The 24,737-nt window shown below is 42.0% G+C and overlaps 2 protein-coding genes across 4 annotated transcripts in view; both read right to left on the bottom strand.

Moving 5' to 3' along the window:
• Window positions 1-19,925, bottom strand: part of CYB5R4 (cytochrome b5 reductase 4) — a 31,636-nt gene extending 11,711 nt beyond the window's left edge. Inside the window, exons 1-11 of one of the 3 annotated variants that reach the window (XM_068937671.1) lie at window positions 19,784-19,911; window positions 18,298-18,451; window positions 16,438-16,490; window positions 15,287-15,387; window positions 13,277-13,361; window positions 9,451-9,486; window positions 4,108-4,162; window positions 2,387-2,444; window positions 2,186-2,279; window positions 1,501-1,533; window positions 751-873 (exon numbers count right to left, since the gene is read on the bottom strand). In XM_068937671.1, the coding sequence (XP_068793772.1) occupies window positions 751-873; window positions 1,501-1,533; window positions 2,186-2,279; window positions 2,387-2,444; window positions 4,108-4,162; window positions 9,451-9,486; window positions 13,277-13,361; window positions 15,287-15,387; window positions 16,438-16,490; window positions 18,298-18,308 (649 nt within the window). In that variant the 5' untranslated portion in view covers window positions 18,309-18,451; window positions 19,784-19,911. Of the gene's footprint in view, window positions 1-750; window positions 874-1,500; window positions 1,534-2,185; window positions 2,280-2,386; window positions 2,445-4,107; window positions 4,163-9,450; window positions 9,487-13,276; window positions 13,362-15,286; window positions 15,388-16,437; window positions 16,491-18,297; window positions 18,452-19,783 lie in introns of all 3 variants that reach the window. The other 2 variants (XM_068937669.1, XM_068937670.1) reach the window with 2 other exon arrangements.
• A 794-nt stretch (window positions 19,926-20,719) lies between these two features.
• Window positions 20,720-24,432, bottom strand: RIPPLY2 (ripply transcriptional repressor 2). Its single transcript, XM_068937668.1, has 4 exons — window positions 24,007-24,432; window positions 23,784-23,859; window positions 23,499-23,563; window positions 20,720-21,561 (listed from the first exon to the last, which is right to left on the bottom strand). Exons 1-4 carry the CDS (start codon window positions 24,282-24,284, stop codon window positions 21,393-21,395), a joined length of 588 nt encoding a protein of 195 aa, XP_068793769.1. The 5' UTR covers window positions 24,285-24,432; the 3' UTR covers window positions 20,720-21,392.
• Between the last annotated feature and the right edge of the window lie 305 nt (window positions 24,433-24,737).

The following is a 24,737-nucleotide window of genomic DNA, read 5'->3' as shown; positions in this document are numbered from 1 at the left end:
AGGACAGTGGCAATAACGCCAGGAGCATGCTTATATTATACAACGTCATCGTGTAGAAATTTCTAATTTCGCTCTAAATAAGAAGCACAGTGATCACAGCAGTGCACCCGGGTGCTGTGTCAAGCTAATACTTAATGCAGCACTAGAACATTATAACGTTACTACAATATGAACATCTACTGCTTCTTGCAGACCCATCAGCTCATTCAGAGTTGCCTTTCATGTCCTCACATGATTTGCAGGGCCTATTTTAATCATGGTTCAAGCTACAAAGACGCAGGCTGCTGGAGCATTACCTTTGAAACAGGATGCATCTAGAGTAACAGCTGGAACTGGAGGCTTTCATTCCTTTGCTAAAGTTATTCCCATATTGACTGACACAAGATCACCCACTATCTCCTCAGGGTCTACTGAGGTTTTCAGATGGACAGAAGGGACATTAAGCACGCAGGTAGTCTCATGAGATGCAACATCCCTCAAGTAGCCTTCACCTTCTCCCATCAGGTTATCCAGTCTTTCACTAAACCTGAAAGATCTTCAATTCCACCATGCGACAAAAAAATGAAAACCCTTCAAGTTGAACTCTTTCAAGGAAAATTCCTGAACAGCTTTCACCAAGACCAGAGAACATCCCTGAAAGAAATGAAGTGTGACTACAGAAAACAAAGAAAATCCTGGGAAATCCAAATATGCCCAACATGCTCTGAAAAGCCTTAAAACAATTGGCAACATGGGCATTCAACTGCTTACCTCTGTTCTTGCATTTGATAAACGTGTTGTGACTCTCCAAAGGCTGTCCCAGCATTTTCCAATGAATGTTATCTTTTTTCTTTAAGATAATTTCTACCTTTCCAATTTTTTCAGCAATATTTACTAAAAGAGGAAAGAGCTTAATATTATTAGTTACATTTTTGTACAAATACATTATTTTATTCCCCCCTTATAATGAAACCCTAGAAGGACTGGTCATTTTTCAAGACTCACAGAATTCATGTGTTGAATTAAAATACCAAATTAAATGTACTTCCAGCTGTCTCCTTATAATATTATTCAGCACATTCAAAACAACAAGCACTAACTTAATATGCGTAATTAACACAACATATTTACTAAATACACTGTGAAAAGCTTCACAGTCCATCTGGTCAAAAAGAACGCTCAACGATTCAGAGTTCTCAATTCCTGGAAATTGGTATAGACTACTAATATCTACTTCCTCCTGTCTGTGAAAGGCCATTTGAACGAACAAATACATTCTACGAAAATCTCAATCTAAGCAAAGAAAGTTTTAAATATACAACAGAAATATCTTCTAATTATTTTAGCATTAAAAAGGTATTTGATTTAATTGTTTAATGTGATTGTGTCAGAAACTAATAGTTAGCAAAGGTGTATCCGATAAGTGAATACTTGTTAGAGGCAGAGAAAAATAAACTGACATGCAGCACTGTCATTAAAACAGATACAGAAGAAAGAAATGCTGCAAGAGACATAACTTACCAACAAAGTCTTCCTCAACTGCATGATCCAAGTCTGAAATAAAGAAAAACAACCCCTTTTTGAAGGAGACAAAAAAAGGTAGGTCACATTCTAGTCTTCATATATACATCCAGTTTAAGGCTAGAAATACCAAGTGAACTAATCAGCCTAGCACTCTATTATGCCCTGAAATTTCAGTCTGTTGCAATGTACCAATCCCAGTGACTTCTGTGGGCTAACGCGTAACATTAAAGCAGGCATCTGTTTTCTCATTATTTTTACCAGTGACTCATTTAAAGCTACTAATCTACGTTTATCAAAATAATTTCATTTGCCCTTTTTGAACACGGGCATTTTAACAGCCATCAACAACTCAACAACACACACTTCATATCAAAGTCATGTAAAGTTCTTCCTCTTCCATTTCTTACTACACCTTATTCAACATAGCTTGCGACATCAAATGAGAAACGGTATTAAAAAAAAAAAAGTAGTAGTATATGTTAAACATGAAGATAGGTGAGTTGACAGTGTATTTCTTTTACACTGAGGCATTTTTTAAGTAATCCTTTCCAATGGAAAAGGAGTAAAATGCAAATTGGTATATGTAAAATACACTCCATGTGGTCTGTGAGAGGGTTTGAAAAAAAATAACAATTAAAAAAATGCAAATTCAGTATTTTCAACTGCAAATTAAAGTACGTACCAACTTCTAAGACATATGAGTGGTCATTCATGATGATCTCTCCCCTTAATCTTTTGTCTTGACAGTCAGCTATCACCAACTCTGTATTCATATCCTTGTATCAGCAAGGAAAAGGAACATTATTTTATTAAAAGTTGTCCCAGAATTCAAGCTGGATCAAAAGTGGATCTTGTAATTCTCCTTTTCATAAAATACATTTACCTTCTGCTTAGTATATAGAACAATGGTGATCAAACCATCTGTTTGGAACCAGTCATAACTGTAAAATAAAAAATACAGGAAAGAAAAAATATATATATACTTTTGGGACATGCCAAAACACATCTAACAAGCGGCTTTCAAGCAGAGCTTCTTCCATGAAGTTACAAGCTTAATAAATCATTTATTGTGTTTTGAAGAGGTAACTCCAGAGACAATCATTTTCAAAATAATATTAAAATAAGAGTAGTGTAATTGCCCATCTTGACAGTTAGCACACTGTAGTTAAAATTACACAGTATTGGTTTTACTCTACAAGCACATGCATCCTCTTTGCAACACGTGAGCCCTCCTAACAAGATGGTCAAAATCCTTGATTCCACACAAAATTATTAAGTGGCCAAAGTGGATTCCAAGAGCTCTAAGTTCCACCCCCCACACCACACAACAGCAGTCCCTTTCGTCTCCCCAGATCAAGATTTTACATTCCTATGTTCCCAAGCCCTCCAAACCTTGCAGTAAGTCTGGGGCAAGCCTAAGAAATAGAAAGCACATCCTTCCCATGCTAATCGCCTTACACTTGCCAAGAAGTTTCCAGCATCTCTTTCGCTGGTCAGGATACTGACCTCCATCCCTAGAAAAGCTTTTCCTTTCTTTTCCCCTTTTCATGAGGGCCATACACCTGACAATCAGATGACGTCTGCTCTCTACCATACAGCACCCACATTGCTCATCTGACTCCAGCATCACGAAGGCTGCAATTCCAGTCAATGAAAGTCAACTCTGTTTACATAACAAGGGTAATGCCTCACGTCTACATACTACCATCTTCTCCCTTCCTTCTTCTCCCGATTACTGCTGTATTACAATTGGGATCTTGGAGCAGGAAAGAAGGTGGGGAGGGAAGACACCCTCTTCAGCAGATGCTACTGGTAGCCAACATGTTCTAGGCTGCCAGCCTGCCTGCCACACACCTGAACGCACCAGGCAGTAAAAAAAAAAAAAGGCAGGGATGGTTGGGGAGCGCTCCAGAAGATAAGCCACGTTCCAATTATTCACAAGCCACAGTTTACCCGCACCATTTTACGTGACTGCCTGTAACTGCAGAGAGATTGCACACGCACAAGAGACCCTGATGCAAAGTGAAAAAGTGAACCTCAGCGTCTCAAGGCGTCATGGAGTAAAAAGATATCTCTGACAACAGCAGGTATGCCGCAGTAATTTATTAGGGCCTGTTTTCCTTTGTATTTGCAAACTGTAGAAGCCTGAATATGAAACTATCATACCTTAATATATTCCAGTTTGAAATGAGGTACTTTTCCAAGGCGTGCTAACTCATATGTTTACAGACAAATAACTGAAGTAAAAAAAACGTAACCAGCCCAGGCAAAATCACTTTCCAGGAGTTATCACAAGAAACAAGGTTGAGGGGACTGAATATGAACCATGTGTTTATATGTAATGCAGGGCAGTACAAATGTTAGAAAACAGCAGAGCAAGCCAGGAAACATGCATCACCTTCTGCTTGTAAGATCAACATGATATTTGGGCAAGTTATTTAAATGTGGAACCTCAGCTTTCCTACATTTAAGAGAATGATAACGACCTATATCCATTTAGGTAAAATACAGAGCTAAATATGGAAGAAATTGCCTGCATTCAATCAGAACTGTGTAGAACTATTAAATAGACCGTTCAACAGACAATGAATAAGGAAGGTATACCTTGGAGTTAAATCTTTAGCAGAAGCACCCAGTAGTTTCTTTTCAGGAAGCATACCTACAAAGGACAGACAGTCATTACAGTATTTGCAGTGACGTTCACTTAATAGAAACCATAATCCTAAGCGCTACTTATGTGCTAAATACCCTTCCTCAATATTTGGTGGTTTTATTTCCACAGAGAGCCAAAGGCATTCACATAGTTCTTTTGGTGTTTTTATTCAGCACATGCTCTTGCAGAGCAGGCTCCTAAAACACGAAGCTCTGTTTCAGAAATTAGAGTTCCATACCCCAAAGAATTTGTGTGTACAGGCTTTCCAAAACATGCAACTTAGTCTCAGTTCCACCTGTCATTGGTTTGTGCTTTCGCATTTTCTGATAGCGAAATAGAGAAAAAGTTGCCTGAATTAATTTACTTTAACAGAACTATTTGTTTATAAAAATATAGATCAACAAATTCAATCCTGAATGTCTAATCTAATTCACAAGTAAAATTTCACTTTAGTCAATCAAGCAGAGATTTAGCCTTAATCGTTCTACTCTGTGCTTTTATAGCAATCTTTGCAGAACTCAGCTACTTGCTTTAACTGTTAAGCATCACGAGACAGTCTGAATAAGCCTTTACTCGGACACAACACTTGCTCAGTCTTTGCACAGGTAATTGTACTCATTTCTGGCTTAAGGGAAACGGAACATATTTGGCAAGAAGTTGAGCAAAGACGACAGGTTCAAGCAATTGCACTCCTCCATCAACTTTGATGCAAGGGAATTGTACAGAATCACGATAGAGAAAGATGCGCAGACTGAAGTACAATATGATTTGTACCATCACATGTATAGCAGGAATTTTCCTGGACAGCGGTTAGGCAAAGGTCTAAAATAATAGCTGATAAGTTATATTCTTATTGCAAAAGGATGGTTATTTTAAATCTTAAGATAAAGAGCAGAAATTTCATACCAGAGATGGCCTCTTCTATGAGGTAGAGCATTTTCCTAAAACCATTTGGACCAATTCTTTATTACATTCCTCTAAGAACAAAGGTGATCTTGGGCTGAGCACTCTTTTTAATTAATCATACTGTAGAAATGCTTGCTTTCTAGAACCTTTTAAGTAAATTCAAGGGCAAATCTTGTAAACCAGAAACACCTGTGCATAAAATGCAATTAATGCATGAATATTCTCGTTGACCTAGATCATTATCTTCTAAATGCCAGTAAGTCTGTAGTCTGACTGCAAGCTAAAATAAAGAAATTGCATGCCTTCACTATGTGGGAAGTACATAAAAACAAAGAGGCCCATTCTGGTCTAATCCAATCTGTCAAAACAACAGGTTACCCAGACGGGGGAACTGGCCCATGCCAATTAATACTTGCTGGAATTTCTTACAGTGTCATCCTTAATTTCCCCTATGTACATGCTATCTGTGACTCAGCAGCTGCCAAGGAAGCTAACAGCAGAACAGTCAGTCCATTGCAAAAGGAAAACAACCACCTAATAATAAAACCCTTGTCAATGGCTAAGCCTTTCTTAGGGACACCGATACCATAGGCTAAGACTGGCCTCCACAGTTAAAAGCAGATAAGGTGCGTGTGCCTGCACTGAAAGAGGAAAGAAGTCCCAATCACGGAAAGATATTTGGGGAGTTCTGAGTAACTTTGTAATAAACTGTATCTCACTTTGGATTAGCTATAATTAGGTTGTAACACCACATTCACCTGACATGTATCAGTCTCTTTGACTGGACTTCTCTCAAGGGATGCAAAAGCTACTATTTGACATGAGTAAGGTTATTAAAAATATAGACAGTATATTATTTCGAAATGTCTTTAGAAGTCTGGTTTTGAAGTGAATTTGTACTGTAATTCACAGTCATACCCACTCCTACTTGCTTTTGCAGGGCAATTAAAATATGAATGGACAGAATAAAACAGAATGATCTAGCAAAACAGGCACTTTGTGAATTATTCTGAAATACTGTAAGATGCTGCATGCATACCACAGGACCAGATGGGATACATGCAAGGATGACAAGGAAGCTGGCCATGCATTAAAAGCCTAATGCAACAAAACAGGCTGGGGGCCTGGCTGCAGAGAAAGCAGCTTTGCAGAAAGGATCTGGAGACATAGCACACAACAAGCTGAACTTGAGCCAGCGCTGCACCCTTGTAGTGAAGGCGGCCAACCGCATCCTGGGCAAGAGCGTAGCCAGCAGTTTGAGAGGAGCGATTCTTTCTCTCTATTCCACCCTATTCTATCCTTCTCTATTCTACTTCCGAGACTGCATCTGGAGTGCTGCGTCCAGTTTCGGCTCCCCAGGGCAAGACAGCTGTTGACATACCAGAGCAAGGCCAGCACAGTCACCAAGACAGTCAGCAGCTGGAACACAGGACATACACAGCAAGACTGAGAGAAGTGGGTTTATTCAGCCTGCAGAAGAAAAGGCTAAGGGAGAAATCTAACTTCAGTCTTCAGCTGCCTAAAGAGAGGGGAAGGGGGATACAGAGAAGACAGCCAATCTTCTCAGAGGAGCACAGCAGAAGGAAAAGAGGCAATGGACAAGTAGCAGCAAAGGAAATTCCACCTCTGTGTGTTCGGGAGGGGAGGGGAGGGGGAAAACCTCTTTCCCATAAGAGTAGGGGTACTCCTGAGCAATCTGATTTAGCATCAAAGCTCACCCTTCTGGTTCCCCAGAGCAGGGGACTGGACCAGATAATTTAGGTTGGAAGGAACACCTGGAGGTTATTTCAGAATTCCATGAAAGCTTTCTGTATCTCGTGTTTTCTTTATTCTCAGAAGGCTCAAGAACAGACCTGACCCATATTTGAATACTCCAAATATTACTAAGAAAAATAGGAAAATTTATATCACCCATGAGCAAATCTGAATAATTCCAGCTTCTTGAACCACAGGAGTGTTTTCTGTACTTGTAGCTCGACAATATCTCCTCCCGTCACCTGTTTCCACACCATATGTTTTTTCAAGTTCTGAGGCGCATATTCTCAAACACCAGATTGTTTTCAGATGGTGGAACTGCCCAAATCATTTATTTGCTGTTAATATTACAGAAATCATCATCCTAATAGTTTGCATACAAGGGAAGCCTCAGTTTAGCTAAAAGGTGCAAGGCTGAAAAGATCATTTTTAGAAAATGTATTTGAAACTGTGCTTAAAGTTCCTGGGAAAGGAAGCATTTTGAAATTCTGATGTCTTTTGTTGGAAGCTAAAGTATCAACAGACGACCAGGAGCACATTAGGCTTCACCTTCAAGACTGCATCACTAACAATATATTCTGGCAACTTCAGCCTAACTTTACGCATAATCGATACACTTAAAAAAAGGCGGCTATATTAAATAAATATTTAAATATTGATTTAATAAGTATCTATTTGTATATTATATTAATATAACTGACCTGAGCACACTAGGCAATACTGTATTATTTATACATTTTAGATTAGCAGGACAAAAATGTCTTCATTAGTGCCAACAACTTCCTAAAAAAAAAACACAGCCTAGGCCACAGGCTTCTCTTTCCCACCTTCAGTCATCGACGTGTATTTCTAGTCTCATTTAGACTTAAATTTACAAGTGCTAGACAGTGAGACACAACAACTGAATAAAGAAAAACTCTTAGAATGTAAAATAAAATAAATAAAAGATGTCCACAACTGCTATTGTCAGTGCCAAAATCTTCAGGGACTGACTTTTCCTATTTAAAAAAAATGTCTTGCCAGACAGGTACATTGAATACAACAAACAAGTTTTATTTATAATCTCATCAGTTTTTTGGAACTTTTGTAGGAAACTACAATCAGAAGCTGGAAATACACAACATTTCCTATGTCTTCTGACAATTCACGTGAGCTGCATGAAGAAAACTCAACATATCTAGGAGCAGGCAGGGAAGCAAGACAGGAAGAGAGAAGGAATACCATTTGTTTTTCTTTTCCTGGATCTACCATCAACATGAAAGAGACAAGCATAAAAAGCAAGAAATTCATGAAACAACATAACCAAGCAGAAGGACAAACACTGGAGTAGATGGTGCAATTAGTAGTCACTAAATAACCCATGAATATTTTGATTCTAGTAGAAGACTAACTGCTGCATTGTGATATAATTCCGATGATAGTGAAGCAGAGTTTGTTTTCCAACTCCTCCTGCCCTTCAAAGCAAGATTAGCAGGTTCCAACAACTTGTTCAGTGCTGAAGAAAAAAAATAAATAAAAGAAGAGACAGAAAGCAGGCCCTGTCACAAAGTTTGTGTAATGATCCATAAGGCTATCAGCAAAATAGGAGCAAACAAAGTCAGTTTTGCTTACTTTTATGTGGCTTATGCATAACTGTAGTATTAAAGATCTTTTTGTGTAGTTCAATGCTTGTACATACTCAAAGGTAACCTGCCTTTTAAATGTCAAAGACAACATTCACAGAACATGGAGTGAGGGCAAGAAAAACAGTATGAAAACAGAAGAAAACAAATGGGAACTCAAAGGTAGCAGACAGAGCATGAATGAGTAAACTTCCCTGCGCTGTTCCTAGATGTGCTGGGACATCACCTCAAATTCTCTGCTTTCACCCCAAGACACATCCAGATTTTTGGTTTTCCTGCTGTTCCAAAATTTGACTGCCCTAGTTTTCTTTTCCTAAGTTTCAGCCTAGACTTTTTCATGACCAATTTGTACCCAAAAGGTCAGCCTTTAGCTCAAACAGTATTATTTCCCTTCACAGGTACTCATCTTATTTCCTCTATCAACACACCTCATTTGACTGGATTCAATAAGCCCAAGAGGCTCTTTTAGGGAGCCTCTTACACTAAGATGACTAATTACTCTATAATTTTTCTTCCTTAGAAAGATCAAAATCAAATACATAGCTCTAGTCATTTTCAAGTGATAAACTCCCAGCTCTTATGCCCCACAAAATTTCATCCCATTTCTCTTATTCCAGCTCCATGGCCAACTAGCTTTCCTAATACAGGGGAGGATGAAAAAGCCTGATAATTTTGCATTGGCAAATTTCAACAGCAAGGAGTTACTTGCGACCTATCTTGTCTGACTCTAGCAGAAGGCACGTCCACAAAGGATTCCTCTGAGACCCGGCCTCTAACCTCATACCTCCCTTTTCCGTACTATTCCACCGCCATCTTTCAATACTTTTAATCACTGAATTCACCATATCCGGCTAGGATTTTGCCTACTGCAACTCCCATGGATTGCTACCACCTCAACATCAGACTGAAATATACAAACAGAGAGAAGTCTCATAAAAGCTGCTCACTTAATAACAACATTCACATAATCCTAAGATTTGCTCCCCACCTTGCTCAAGGTCAAATACTTACCGTTAAGCTGTTTCTTCTTTTCAGATATAGAAGTCTCTACAAGCATTAAGAAAAATAACAGTGACCAAGACAGTAAAGCTGGCAGGCACACATCACACTAAAGAAATAAGCCAAGTTAAGACCAGAACATTAAAAGATTGACAAGGATGCTTCAGCAATCAAGATATAAAGATTAAATATAGCACTGAATACCATTACAAAATACTCTATATAATTAAAAAAATTCTATGTTAAAAATGCTAAAACTTCCCACTCAAGGGTGGGAAATGCAAGAATTCTTACTCAACACTTGAAAAGTAAACAGCACAAATTCCCTTGTGCGATTATAAACTTCATAGCCAAGAAGGCTACAAAACGTCAGACTTTAAACATTCGTCTCCAGTCAGCACGTAGCAGGAACTGAATCTGATCTACAACTATCTAAATCTACTTTAAGCCCAATCCTTGGCAGAAACCCAGGGTAACAATCTTCCTACAAGCTCCTTCTGTCAAGTGGTTTTATTATTTGCAAAGTTACTATCTGAACTTTCATGAAAACTATAGTATTCTACAAACTATTTTCAGATAAACAAAAAAAAAAAAAATACTCGGAGGAGAACGGACAAGAGGGCAAAGGCCAAGTGTGCAAACACAAACTGTCAATTCATATGTACAATACTCAGCTCAAGGGCAAAAGCATAGTGCCTCTCAGACAAGTATCTTTCTCCTGCTCACAGCAGTATCTGGGGGGAAACTAGCCCTCTGGATGTACCCAAGCCGCTTTCTGCCGGGACCAGGACATTTTGAGATATGCAAATATATACACAGGTATATTCTCCTTTACGAGAGCCAGGTTTGGTAAGTGAGAGAATCTAATCTGTTCTTCCCACTCCCTTTTATGAAAACCAAGATCTAGATGGTTCTGCCTTACTATGGGCTTCTGAACCCCCTCCCACTGCACTCCATCATGTCAAACAGTTTTTGGGGGGAGAAAAAGTCTTTGTGAGAGAAATTAAGGAAAGGCTCTCAGAGCAATGCACCAAGCATAGCGTATTGCAAAGGGACTTCAGAGCTGGCCAAGACCAACCTTTATCAGAGGCCTTCATGTTGTGAGACTGTGGGATGAAAGCACTCTGAGATGAATGAGACAGTTTCTCCAAAACTTTTGTTTTGCTCTCTGTTTCTCTATGCATTCTGCCACATCCCATTTTAAGCATTTTGCTAAGACAAGCAAGCCACTCACTGAAACTTGTTTCTGACTAAAGGTCAATTTTTGTGTTCAAAATTTTACTCTCATTTCACTACATTTTAAACATGCTGCACTGAAATTAGCATTTCAAATTTAAGCAGAGCTGTTAGAGACATTTTCAAGATGCAGTCCCACACCTCCCTTCCTCGGATCACACTATAGCTCTCAGCCCGTTCTCACTGACTTAAGAATCCAAACTAGTACATACGTTCCAATATACAAGTTATGTTACCACAGAAGTAACAAATGGGCATATGCTAAGCTGCATCTGTGAGGAACGTTAGCAGGAGTAAATGATACCAGAAAACAAAGTAATGTCTGCGCTAATATCTGACATAGCTGAGTACCCCGAACACAAGGCAAGTGTAACAATGGCAAAAAGTGTGAAACTGTAAAGGATTGCTGAGGGAGAGGGAAGGAGGGAAGAGATACTGAAATCATCTCTCTCACATTTGGTTATTGCTACAGTAACTGCACAGGCCTTCACACCAAGGACACCGGACACGTTCCAGTGCACGGCTATAACCCTCCACTGTCTGTAACGTTACAGAAGAATCTCCTATTAGTCACTATCGTATCATCCAGCAGCATTCCCAAAGACAAGCCGGCAAAAAGCTAATGATCACTAGCGTGTATGAAAGACAAATCTTCCGCAGAAGAACCCTAGAATATGCAAGGACAAGCTTAAGCTTCCTTAGAAAGTGCAGTGAGTAAATAATGGTACTATCTTCCAAAAATATACCTAGAACTGAGGAAATAAAAAACTAAGCTGAACAGTCACAAATCTTCCAGCAACACTCCCAACAAACCAATATCTGACTTGCTGGCACTCTATTGACACTATACCAAACAGCAGGCAGCACTGCCTGCAATACTGTCAAGTGCTCACTCTGTGCCACAAAAAGAAAACAATTTATACCGAAATTCAAAGTCCCGTTTTCCCTCTATACATATTGCCCCATTTAATGCTATACTCAAAACCGTATACCTTAGCTCTGTACTTTATTCATCCATTTTCAAATCCAAATTTTGCTGAACTCAGTCTTATAGAAGGACATAACATGGGAATTATTGCTGTCCAGTAGTGAAGTTCATCAGTCATACTCTTCACAACTCATTCTTCAGAAGAGGAAGATACAAAACCCACCACGAATCAAAGCAAGCTTTTAGAATTTTGCACTGAAGAATTTTCCTTCAAGCAGGCTGCCCCTGATGGTCATTTTTGCCTTTCTACTTTTAAGTGGGGCTAGTAGTAATCAAATTGACAAACGTAGTTTTGCCTGGGTATGTATTAAAGACTCAAATTATTAAACAATAAACTGTACTGCTGAAGCAGATCCATTAATGCTGCTTCTTACGGTAAGCATTCAGCAAATCCAGTCCAAAAGGTTTCACTCTTAATTAAGTGAACTACTTTTTTTCAAGCCTAAAACGGCCAGAAAATACACAGACAACAGAACCACTTTCATATAGCCGGCAACGTTTTAACTTGAAAACTTTACTACAGCTAAATGGATGGAGCAGTCCTGGAGAGGAAAGTAAAAGAATAATAAGTAAAAAGCAGAAAAATGGACTGACATAGCTGGGAGAAGCAAAGATTGCAGAAAAGCTAGACTAATGAAATCAGCAAAACCACGGAGATTTACTTTTAAATTTCTAACACAGCTGACAAAATGGCAGTAATTCATCTGTAATACCTCAACTCCATTAGCTATGAAGCAGTTATGCCGTCCTGATTTGTTCATGCATTGCAGCATTTAGCTTAAAAACTCCACAACAGAATTAGCTACCCAGCCACATGGAAATGTAAAATCCTTTTTCCCCACTCATAACAGCAGAGATACAGAAATTCAACCTAACTGTAAAGCAAAGCAATTTAAGCGCTGAGCAAGTATGTAACGTGTTTTGTCAGAGCTTGAAGAGCATCATGCAAGAGCTGGCTTAATTTGTGAACTAAAGCATGCCATAAGATTAGAAAAAAACATCACCAGCATTTTAGGACAATGAATTACATGTCCTGTTGTCCGGGCTCAAAGGAGTCTGTCTTATCAGCGAAATTTTCTCCAAGTTAACTTAAACTCTAGAAGACCCAGTAAAGGATTCTGGGAAGAACTACCATCTATCACGCGCATTCAACTATCTTAATACATATGTAACTTCGCAGACACATACCCAGCACTGAAGTCACTACAGTGGAAATACTGTATGAAAAGCCTCACTTTTATTTCAACATGCTCTAAATTATACCCCAGAGCTGTCCATGACAGCTTGTCCTCCAGGACTTGAAGAACGAAGTGGGTTGCTTGCAGGGAGGGAGAACGTACACACATTCATACCCACTCATTTGTTTTACAGGGACTAAAAACAAAAGAAGAAATGTAGAAATACATTACATAAAACCATTTTTATAAATGAAGACTTTTTTTTTTTTTTTTATCTTCAGCTACATGCTGTCAGAAGACTAAATACAGGCAGCGGTCTTCATCTCCGTGTCAGAACACAGACTCTCCTCATAAATATGACGATTTAAAATTTTCCACAACTTCCTGCTAACTTTGGAATAAAACACTCGAAATTTAATTCTAAAAAAACACTCACCTTTTGGAACAGCAATAGGCTTGAGAGCAATTCTCCCGACAAGACACTCCTTCAACATGGATTCATAATTGACCCAGCGGTGAACCTGTATTAAAAAAATTAGTTTTCATAAAATTTGTAATTCTTACTACGTTGTTCTTCTATGCACTAAACTGCCACACCAAAAGGGTTCATTTTTTGTACAATGGTCAGTATTAATTTAGTAGAAATTTTTTTAACCCTGGCACTTATTGTTCAATTATTGTACAATCTTGAGCTACAGGAAATTATATCAAAGATTCCAGAAGGGCTTATTCGTAATGTTTACAGCCTCCCAACTTGTGCTTTATGTAATTAAAAGAACCTGAACAGGTCTTTACAACAGAAGAAATTATTTTTTTCTAGATACAAATGAGGAGAAAATGGAGCAGCTGATGAAGGAAAGAAAGATACTATATAGCAGTTTAGATGCATCAACATCACCTACAAGCTTGGTGTATTTCTGTTTGTTTCTTTCTTATAAGCACTGAATCACTGGTAAACAATTAATTTTAGAAAGTCAAATAAAGTGAAGAAAAAGCAGTAGCTTTACAGATCAGAGCTGGAGAGCTTCCACAGGAAACAGATGGCAGAAAAGCCAATTCTGATACGGCATCCAGGAAAACATCACGAGAAAAGAAATGAAGGATTTTCAGCTAGTTAACTTTTCAGAACTTACTCCGAGAAACACTAGCAACCTACCAAACATTTAAATAGATCAGTATCTGACCAACACAGAATGCTAAAGGAGAAGGGGTAACAATGGAAATGCCTCCGTAACACAAAAGATAACAGCCAGAAACAGAAGCGTGAAGAACATATGTTAAGAATCTGAACACTGTTTGCGCTCCTAGGCAAAAAAAGAGTAGAAAGTACATATGTGAACTCAGGAACAATTTGATGGGCTTCTGAAAAGGCATTATGAGTAAGAAGTACCAGAATGGCATTTCTCTGCTAATAAGATTCCTATTTCTGAAGATACCATTCAACACCTGACAAACAGTGATCCAGATTCAGAATTTCAGGCCACAACTTCATACTGGATGAACTCCAAATTTCTTTAAATCAGAGACGCTTTGTGACCAATAGAGAATTATGCCTGAATTCAACACTTCATTTGCGAAAAGATTAACCAAAAACAAACTGAACAAAACCAAGCAAAAAGGCTTCACCACATCTTTCCTTTGTTTACGTGCACTGTTAAAAACAGTTTGCAAATAAAGGCATAACATACTGTGACGTAAGACTGTAAAGAGATAAAAGTACTTGTCCTTTCTGCTCTGACCCTGTTTCTCAAAACATACGAACGAAGGAGACTTAAAGAATGTCTGTTTCTAAAAAAAATAGAGTGAATCATCACTTACAGTTGAGCGTGTTTGTAAAGCACTAGGTTTGCATGCAAATGTGCACTCATGTTGCAGACCCTTTATTTTCAGAGTTTTTTCCAAACAGCTAAAGCAAAAGGTAAATGAAAGACCTCAAATGTCACGTTGTGATTTGTTTACAGCCAGTTTATAGCAGTGCCAGCAGTTTTTTTAGTACTTTGTTAAATGATAATGCAGTAAAAAAGTTAATAGACAAAAGAATCCTACAAGTATTTGTCAAAAAGTGAATACTCTGAGAAGACAATGCCTCTGAAACAACAGCAGTAAGTCGATGTAGAAGTTTATTATGAAGGAGGTATCTCAAACTGCTGCTAACTTTATTGCCTTTTCAGCTAAAAACAAATAATTGAATAAAATGGTCAAACTGATGGGTCACCTGAGCAACGTAAAGCGACATCTCTGCTACTGTCTTCTGATACCAGATTTAAACTATATGCTGCTTTCAGCGCACTTAAGTTTAATTCTAAGCACATATCCATTGACTTTCCTTAGACTTGAAAAGCTTTAAATCGCCATTTCCACCGAGATGCCATAAAAACAAACAGAAGACAGGCATTTCTCAAAATACCTTTTGGCAAGCAAGTCATTCACTGCCAGTTGCTCTCACCTGATCAAAGAGATCTGTGCCATCCATTCCAGCTGCTTTCATTAGTTCATCCTCGCCACCAGGATGATATTCCATGTATGGAGTGACATTATATACAAGTCCTGTGGCAAACGGAATATAAATACATGTAAGCAAATTCCTAAGACCAGTATAACTATCTTCCCATCACATAGCATGTAATGACAAACTGTTGGCCTCATCAGAATGAACGGTCTGACTTTCCAAAACAGAAACATAAATTACAGTCATATATATCACAGGACACATCTTATCACATGGAAATGTCGACCCTACCAAGTCATATCATTTGTCCCAGTGAATGTCTGGGGAAACCTGCAGGGTTAAGACTTTAACAAAAAAAAGCACTTGAAGCTGAACACATTGTATCCTGCTGTGCTGTAAGAAAGCAAGACACTGATTTAGACAGGGACATAACATTGACCCCATTAGTGCACACAATTGTCTTCCTTTTCCCTTCCAATTAAAGTTACTCCTAAAACACTTTCATAGTTGTTTCCCTGCCACCATTTAAATGTGGAATCAACACCCACAGAGAAGAACAGTCTCCCATAAGGAAAAACAGCCACCACCAGCAACAAGAGTTCCATTATTCAGATTCAGCAACATAAACTACACATACTCTGTACTCACTAAAGGCTTCTAAACACTGATAACATTCACGTCCCAGTAAAAGCACATTCGTTCTACATGAATACTACTCTTAGTATTTCCAGTGAGATAAAACAATGCTTCACGGGCCTGAAAAGATGAAGTCTAATTATTGTTGCCAGGCAAATGAAGTAATTAGAGCTTGGAGGATGCAACTAGGAACAGGTTTAACTGCAGACATACTGCTGCTTAGAGAACTAATACAAGTCTACCTAGCAGAACATTTGTATGACGTCAGGAAAACAGGAAGCTACCAAAAGTGGAACTGTGCCACTGCTGATACAAGAAGCTTTTAACTCATTAAAATCTGTGCATTACTTCAGAGAGAGTGGTTGGCACGGAACACTGGGTGGGCTGGGGGGCAGTCAAGGAATATAACACACACCTAAGACTATCCTAGTTCATAACAACAGCCCTCCAAGTTCTCCCCATTTACTTCTCCAAGAAACAACAAAGAAATTATTTTTGCACATTTTACTGACCTGGTCTTCTGATGAATGTATCCACTATGCCATCTTGTGTGCGGCACTGATTACTGCACACAAGAAAATATATTTGTAAAAATCTACATAGTTAGGACCTCCTGAATGTTAGCCTAACATTCAATTTACCAAACAAACTTGCATGAGCAAAAGAAATCTCATTTATATACTCTTCACTCCCTTTTTAAACTCCTGACATCCCACTTTATATACTTGTGGCCTATATGACAATTTTCTTTGATGTTCATCTGACTAGTTTCTGAACAGTGGCAGTTCCTGATCTTCTTCTATTTCTATCTGATCTATTCTAATCTATTTCTATTTCTGATCTTCTTCTTTCTCGTCAATTTCTGGGGGTTTTTTTCCCCTGTAGAGCTGCAGCCTAACTACAGCAATGCAAAGAATTCATTTAGTTTTTCTGCAGTGGTGTTATTTTACAACTTGTCCACATATTATGTCAACAAATAATCCACCTGGATTTTCAAATGTGCTGTGTTTTCATTATTAGTTTTAGGACAAAGAAAAGGTTGAAATGTGAAAATTAAAGACAGATGCAGAAGCAGCATGATGAAGTTTTTGTAAAAATAAGCCTCAGAGATGCAGCCTAGGGAAATAAGAGATTAAAAACTAAACAGAAATATTTTTAAGCAGTCATCCTCTCTGCAGTAGTATATGTCCTTTTCTGTGAGGGAAATAAACACAGATCTCCATAGTAAATAACCTTTCTTCAGTTCTCTTTCTGCTGCGTTTTTGCTAGTATATGCAAGATCAGCACACACAGGGCATTAACAATTTTACTAGTTTGTTCAAAAAGCCGGTACTGAGTGACATTCTACCCTCACTTTCACTCTCATCTCCTTTAACACACAACATAACCGTGCTGTCATCCTTGTAAAGAAATTCTTAAATATATTTCAGTAGTTCAGAGTTGACATCACGGCAACTCAAACCTGTCTCCTACCAAGTGAAAGAAGGTACCACTGACATGAAGCACTTTTCCTAAAGAAAGATCACATTAGCCACTCTGATCTTTCTTAATTTATCTTCATAGAAGCACTGTTATCATAAAAAAATGTTAAGGTCACATTAGCATATTTTAGTCTCTAAAGAATAGCTAAACTGGAGAGCAAATATTTTGCTTCTTTCTATAAGACAACTGCAAACTTCATTTTCGGCACTGGAAAAGCTCTTTTAGCCAGGGCCATTGCTCCAAACCACCTTTAACACATTGCTACTTCTATTTACAATTTCAACTTTTGAGCTAAAATTTCTTAAAAGTAATCACATAAAAAGCATGGCTCAGTTACCACAGATATTTGTTCTTAGAGGCAAGAACTGCTCTGCATGGCAGCTGTCATTTGCCTTTCTGAATTTTACGATGAGGAAGTAGCGTATGGGTTTACACACACTTATTTTCCAAAGGCTGTTGTACAGATCTGAATAACATCTTTACAAGTTATATCTTTAGACATTTTAAAGCGATCACTAACACTCTTCAACTGCTAAGGATACTAAACGCTTCAAGACTGAGGACTGTCAGCACATGTCAGCACTTTCAATGTCTTATTCTTGCTAAGCTCCTGCTGTTTGAGAATCACCTCTAACTGTATGCTTTATCATTTTAATATACAAGCATACAACAGGAGTAAAATATGCTCACTTTGAAAACTTCTTAAGAAAGTCTTGAAAAAAAAGAAAAATTTTTGTTATGTAAGATCTCTCACTCAAACGAAATCACGTCCTGTCATGTTGAAGCTGCAGCTGGCCTAAATGTAGTAGTGGTTGTTGTTTTTTGGTGTTCTTTTTGTACAGAAAAGACACTAGGCAAAAAAACGTAGACACAACATCACAGCCACCAACCTCTTATACATATCCAGCAGTCCTCCTTTTTGTTGTGCTTAGCAAGCTCGTCTTCAGTCACTTCAATCAGCCTCCCTTTCAAACCAGCCAAGTCTTTCCCACTTTTAGTTAGTCGAATCCAATCCATAAGACTCCTTCCAGGCTTTAACGGTACCTGAAAAGTAGTAAACGTACAAACGTTGGTAAACTCTAAAGAAAGCAACAAGCCATCCAAAACACTTTTCTAAACTTTCAAGGAGGACTCGAGCAAATGAGAAACAACACTAGCTGTATTCACCACTGACATCTGGGACCCCTACGTAGGCTGGTTAAGCTTGTTTCCTGTTTAGCAACCCGAGCAAGGGAATCCTTAAATATCAACAAACATTAAGACAACTCTTCCCATAGCAAGCTACAGATACCAAATCCTCAAGTAGCTGCAGTAGTAAGAAGTTTTATCAGTGTCATTTTAGCTATGGCCTGGAAATCTGTGAGCAGCAATAAAATAGCAAAAACATTTACAAAGAAAAGAAATTTCAAAAACAAGGTTAGGTAGGAAAAGGCATTTGAAAGCTCACCTTCACACTGTTCAGACAGACCTTCTACAAGCCCTACCAGAAGTCTCACCTGGAGGAAGCTGGGTGAGAAGTTTACCAAAGGTGTGCTAACCAGCGCCTGCTCTGCAGGCGGAACAACGTCCATAAGGATGCTTTTTACCTTCCTTTCCAACAGCACCACAGCATGGGACCCCCTTTGATCCAAATCGGACAGAACAGGGTTAAAAAACTGTGGGCCTCTGAAGCTGCAGTGGAACCCCGAAACAAGAAAACCAAAGAGCGCACAGAGGCAAGTCACTGGACGTTATTCTAGCCTAACAGACTGGGTCCCAAACATACCGAGCGCAATTCCCACAGACACACGCCACCACCGAGCGCCCTCAACACGCCCCACAGGCGAGCGCCCGAAACGTAAGCCTCAAGTTGCATGCTGTAACTTTAAGTTAAAAAACATCCCCGGTAGAGCTACACAACAGGAAAGCCAGGCCAGGCCGGACAGGAAGTGTTATCATCACCATCTGTAAAAGGAGAAGCGTTAAGCTAGGTTTTAAGAGGCAGCTGAGCCAGCCTGTGGCCTATCACCGCTTCACTTTTCCGCTCGCCGCAGCTACCGGATTACGAGAAGCTTCAAGTAAAACGGCGAGGGGCAGCGCCGCCGCGGAAAGGCGCTTGCGACACACGGCAGCCCTGCCGGGGCGCTCAGGCCGAGCGGCCAGGCCAAGTTCAACGGGACGGCGGCGGGGGGAGAGCAGTGCTCGTAGCCGTGGTAGCGCCGGGGCGCCGGGCCGGGCCGGCAGCGCTGAGGTGCCCAACGGCCGGCGGAGCGCCCCGCCGCGCAAGGCAGGCAGGGCCCAAACGGCGGTTGGGCCCCGCGGCGGCGGCCGCGCCGCCGGGGAAAGGCCGCAGCCAGCGCCGCCGCCGCCGCTCGCCCGCCCGCCCCCTCCTCCTACCTTGCTGCGGCCGCCCGCCACCCCCGCCGCCGCCGCCGCCCGCTGCTGGGAGCGGGGGGCGGGGAAGGCCGGCGGCGGCACGTTCAGCATCGCGCTGCCCACCGCGCCGCGGCCTGCGGGCCCCGGGCGCGCGGCGAACGGCGCACGCGCGGGGCGGGGGCGGGGCCGGCGTCAGCCGGCGGCGGCGGCGTGGGGCAGCCGCGGGGTTGGAGGGTTCGCGCTCCGCTGCCGCCCGCCAGGCCCGCGGGGGTTCCGCCGCGGCACGGGTCCGCTGGTAAGCGCTCGGAACAGGGCAAGGCATAGCCGGTAAGGTTTTCCCCCCCACCCCCTTGGGTGGCTTGTATGCCGTTGCACCGCAGGTATTCTTACAGCCCGCTCTCCTACCTTCAGGTGCCGTGTTCAAACCCGAGACTGCTATAACAGGGAGTACAGTAGGCAGTGTAATTGTAGTCTTTATAAAACATAGATTACAGTATATGTAATTATGCAATAGTCACTCAAATATACAATATATAGTTATATATAATATAACATGTTATATTGTAATATGTAAATGTATTGTATAATATATAGTAATATAACTGCTTCCTGCGTTTTGAACATAAAATCCTAACCACTGCTTGTGAGGGATTCGCTTGTTCCTGCCGCGTTGTGCCAGGCATGCTGGGGGCGTATATGGTGGGTAAGGCCACAGCACAGCCCATAGCGACGCACAGTGGGGGTCAGGCAAGGACAGCTGGGGTACGTACACAGGCCGTGCTGGACAGAGGCACTAAGTGCTGGTATTTGAATTAAAATTTTGGATCTCTGTCTTCTTAGGGGCTTTGGCCTGAATGATTATTACTGTAGTTGTTAAAGCTCATTCTTTATATTACCAACACAGTCCAGACTTCACTTTGATTATAGTAATTTAAAAAACACACACAGAGTTCACATAAGGCTTTTTCCTCATTTCTTGATGTCCACTCACACACACAACTAATAATAATTTTGCACTGCATTATATTTAACAGTACAGCCCAGGTATATGAGACCATATTAGAGATCTAAGGCAAACCCTTTAGTCAATTGCAACTGAGAACTGTTAAATCAAATTGTCATATTTATAAATAAGATTTGGACCCTCCTCTCCAGCTGGAGAACAGCTCTACTACTTTTCTTCCTCCCCCATGTTTAAAACAGCAATCACAATATTAGAACACTTGATCCAAATTGATTCCATGATGTTTCTCTACTGTGGGCCTGCTAAACCACAACGAAAACCTTTCCGTGTTTTCTTAAGTATTGAGGAAGGCACATAACCATAGAACCATTTAAAGCAAGACATCCAGATCTTTGCTCTGGTGCCCAAGTTCATAGCCTACAAAACGTAGGGCCTAGACCTCAAATATATTACCTTGGGGATAAAGAAGTTATAATGAACACCGTCCCTGCCTAGAAATGGGACAGGACTGGAACAAAATAAAAGGTTCATATAAAATTACAAACCACTCCAGTTTTATTAAGAATAACTTACATACAAATAAATTATCTGTAAAAAATACTATAATACACTTTATATTTTGTTTAAATTAAAATGTCTTGGAAGTAGCCTTGGACTTTCCTGCAATCAGCAATCTGAATCTGTTCTTGAATCTTGTTCAAGTTCATCATCATCATCCTCTTCGCTATCTGAGTCTTCATAAAAGGAAATTGTAGCTTGAACTGGAAAGTTTTTCAGAAGTGCTTCAGCTTCCTGATATAAGTAATCATAGCACCTCGATTTGGGCCAAAATAGCCTGAAACAAGTATACAATAGGTTTATTTATTGTTATTACATATTCTGCTTGGAAGCTGACAGACAAGAAGCAGTGAAGTTCATCTAGCAGACAGCTTCTCACATGAGCTTTCCCCTCACAGTCTCAGTCGTCACTAAGTGACTTTCCACTTTAAACGTATTTTTTTGTCTTTTCTCTGGATTCTGTATTTTCATCTGAATGTTTATATTAAAGCCTGGTTTTCTAGCAAAACTACTCTAAAGCCCGAGATCCATTGCATCTCAAACTTACAATTAGTACCTTAATAGGAGTCCTGGGACCTGATCTGGATACTACTGACCTCACTCCCAAGAACAACTCCCAAGAAGTTTAACAGGTGCTGAACAGGATCCCTGATAATATTTGGATTAAATGAGTGCTTTTGTTGTTGAGGGTCAGATCCTGGCTCTGGCTTACAGTGGTCTAAGGCAAGACTCAAAGTGGAAAGGAATGATAGTGTCTAAGATTAGTGTTAAGCGGATTAGGCCTTAGAGTCCTGTCTTTCCAAGAATCATCTGCTTCACTTCTTAAAGATGCCCCATGGCTCTAGATTTCAAAGTCATTTCCATGTTCTACCCAAAAGTTCACACATGAATTTCTGATAATATCACTGCTTAGCAAGGGCTATCTGACAGTGTAATTCAACTAATCTAATCCATATTTCCCATTTCTTTTCAACTAGCAGCCTCTTCTTCTTACAGTTTTAAAGTACCTGTTAAAAAGAATATACAATAGAAGCCTCCAGAGATCAGAAACTAGCAAACTGTGACAAAAGCAATTAAATACAGATTGTTCATAATAGAAATACATCAAGGAGCAGAACCAGATGGTTTTCTAGCAAGTACAAGAATGCTTTCTCAGTTACTGTTACAACATGACTTCCCTTACAGTACAAAGTAACTGATACTTGCTTCCTACGATTTCTCTACTCCCAGTGTTCCCTGCGGTATTCACCCATACCTCTAAGCTTGTAAGCGGCCTCAATGAAGTCAGCCAGTGCAATTGCTTAGGTAGCATATGCCTCTGCATTTGAGGGATCAGAGCCTAGGTTTGGGAGAAAACTGCATCTTATCTGAAATAATGACCCATTTAATTAGTTCAGCCAACTTGCAGCCAACCACTAGTACTAGCTGAATGCAGATTCTCCTGTGGATTCAACTGTAGTCATTTTCTTTGTCTTCATCAGAACTGACAGTATTGTTCTGCTTAGTTCCACATTGCTGATGAGTTCTATTTGCAAGATGACTTTGGATGCTTTGGGATTAAGTAGTTTATAGACTTGGATACTATCATTACCTTCATAATTAAAGCAGCAGTTACACAAATATTCCTCTTGGCAATGCTGGCTCTATCACTTCATGTCCTCTCCTCCTGCCCCTTCCTCCCTCCCAGGGCAAAGAGGCAGATACAGGCATGGACATTAGGAGTTTGCACAGTGAAACAGCCCATGAACTAATCCAATTTATCAGTATTCCCGCTCCCTTATATTTTTCCCTCCAGGGCACAGGAATGAGCAGCAAGGTACTTCAGCCAGCCCTGCCATCACAAAGAATAGCCATAATCACTATGTAACTGTCTAGGTCCCAAACCACAGAAGAAGCATCTGAGCATCTTAAAGATCAGGTAAACCCACCAAGTGCTGGCAGTCATTTGCTCAAGGGCCTGTCAGTTCAAAACAATTTGCCCCTCACCGCCCCCATGTCCCTCTGAGGGAATTAAACAACTACATAAATATTTGATATATATATATACACACATATATATACATATGTATATGTATATGGCCCCACGGGCTTTGCTAGCCCAGCACTGCCGAGCAGGAGGCTTTCTCCTCCGGCTGCGGACCACCCCAGGCACCAGCAGCGAGGGGACAGCAGCACCCAGCGCTGTCCACGGGGCGGCCCGGCACAGCCACTTACCTGACAGGGTGCGTGTACTGCGCCAGCTTCCGCGAGGCTGCCGCCAGCCCGCAGGGGCTGTGAGACTGCGGGCGAGAGAAGCACAGATCACGTCCTCGGCCCGCTCGGAGCAGCGCGGCGCCCACCCTCACGGGAGCCCGGCAAGCCCTTTCCCTCCCCCTCAAACCCATACACGCAGCCACCCGGCGGGGACGCCCTGGAGGCTATAGAGCTGCGTTAGAAAAGCGCGGATGATGCGCGCTCCGCGGAGCCCTGTCCCTCCCTGGCGTCCCCGCCCCGACTCACCACAGCGGGGCCGGTGCCGAGCCGCCGGCCCGCCTCGCCCTGCGCCGGTACCCAGGGCCTCCAGAAGGGCGCGGACCTGCGGGACAAGGGCAGGACCGTTAGGGCCGGACCGTTGGCGCGCGCGCGGCCGTTAGGGCCGGGCCGGGCCGGACCGTTGGCGCGCGCGCGCGCGCGGCCGCACCACAGCGACGGCGGGGGGAGGGAGGGAGGGAGAAGCGAGTACCCGTGCGGGCCCTTGGAGCAGCTGCGGGAGGGCAGCGCCGCCAAGGGCGGGCAGCCGCAGCGCCTCCGTCCGCCCTCCATGCTCCGCCGATCTGCGCAAAGGCGGCGCTGCCGCCGCCGCTGCCGCTGCTGCTGCCGCTGCGCCTCAGCCAGGGAGGGGGCTGCCGCAACCGCTCGCTTCGCCTCACCTCGCCCTGCCCTGCCCTGCCCTGTCGGGCCCCGCAGGCTTTTATACCCGGCGGCTGCCGAGCGCGGCGGCGCCCACCTCCCCCGGCTCATCTGCCAGCGCGCTAAACAACAACGGCTCCGCGTGAAGGCGCCGCTGTGTAAACACGGAGCGTGGACGCGTGCATGCCCCAAATGGCCCGGGGCGGGCGGGGAAGATTTAGCAAGTGGGTGTTAATCACACTTGAGCAGACACATGGCTGCTGTCAGGAGGGGAGCCCGTGTGGGAACGGGGGGCGGCGGGCGCGGCGCGGCGCGGCTGCCCTGCCCTGCCCGGCCGGCCCCCGTGGGCAGAGCACCGGCCTCGGGGGCTCAACCGCCGCCCGCCCGCCCGCCCGCCCGCCCGCGCAGCCCTTGGCTGCGGAAAACGCGCTCGTTTATCCGCCGAAGCGGCCGCCGGGGAAGCCTCCGGCGGGCCCGCCCGCGGAGCGGGGCGGCAGGGCTGCGCGCTGGGCGTCGCCGCCGTGGGCCGTTCGGGCCGTTGGGCGGGCAGGGGTTCGTCTGCCC

Source organism: Struthio camelus, chromosome 3, assembly GCF_040807025.1.
Source record: "Struthio camelus isolate bStrCam1 chromosome 3, bStrCam1.hap1, whole genome shotgun sequence".
NCBI lineage: Eukaryota > Metazoa > Chordata > Aves > Struthioniformes > Struthionidae > Struthio > Struthio camelus.
Note: the sequence above shows the minus strand (reverse complement) of the source record. Positions and strands in the feature narration are given on the sequence as shown.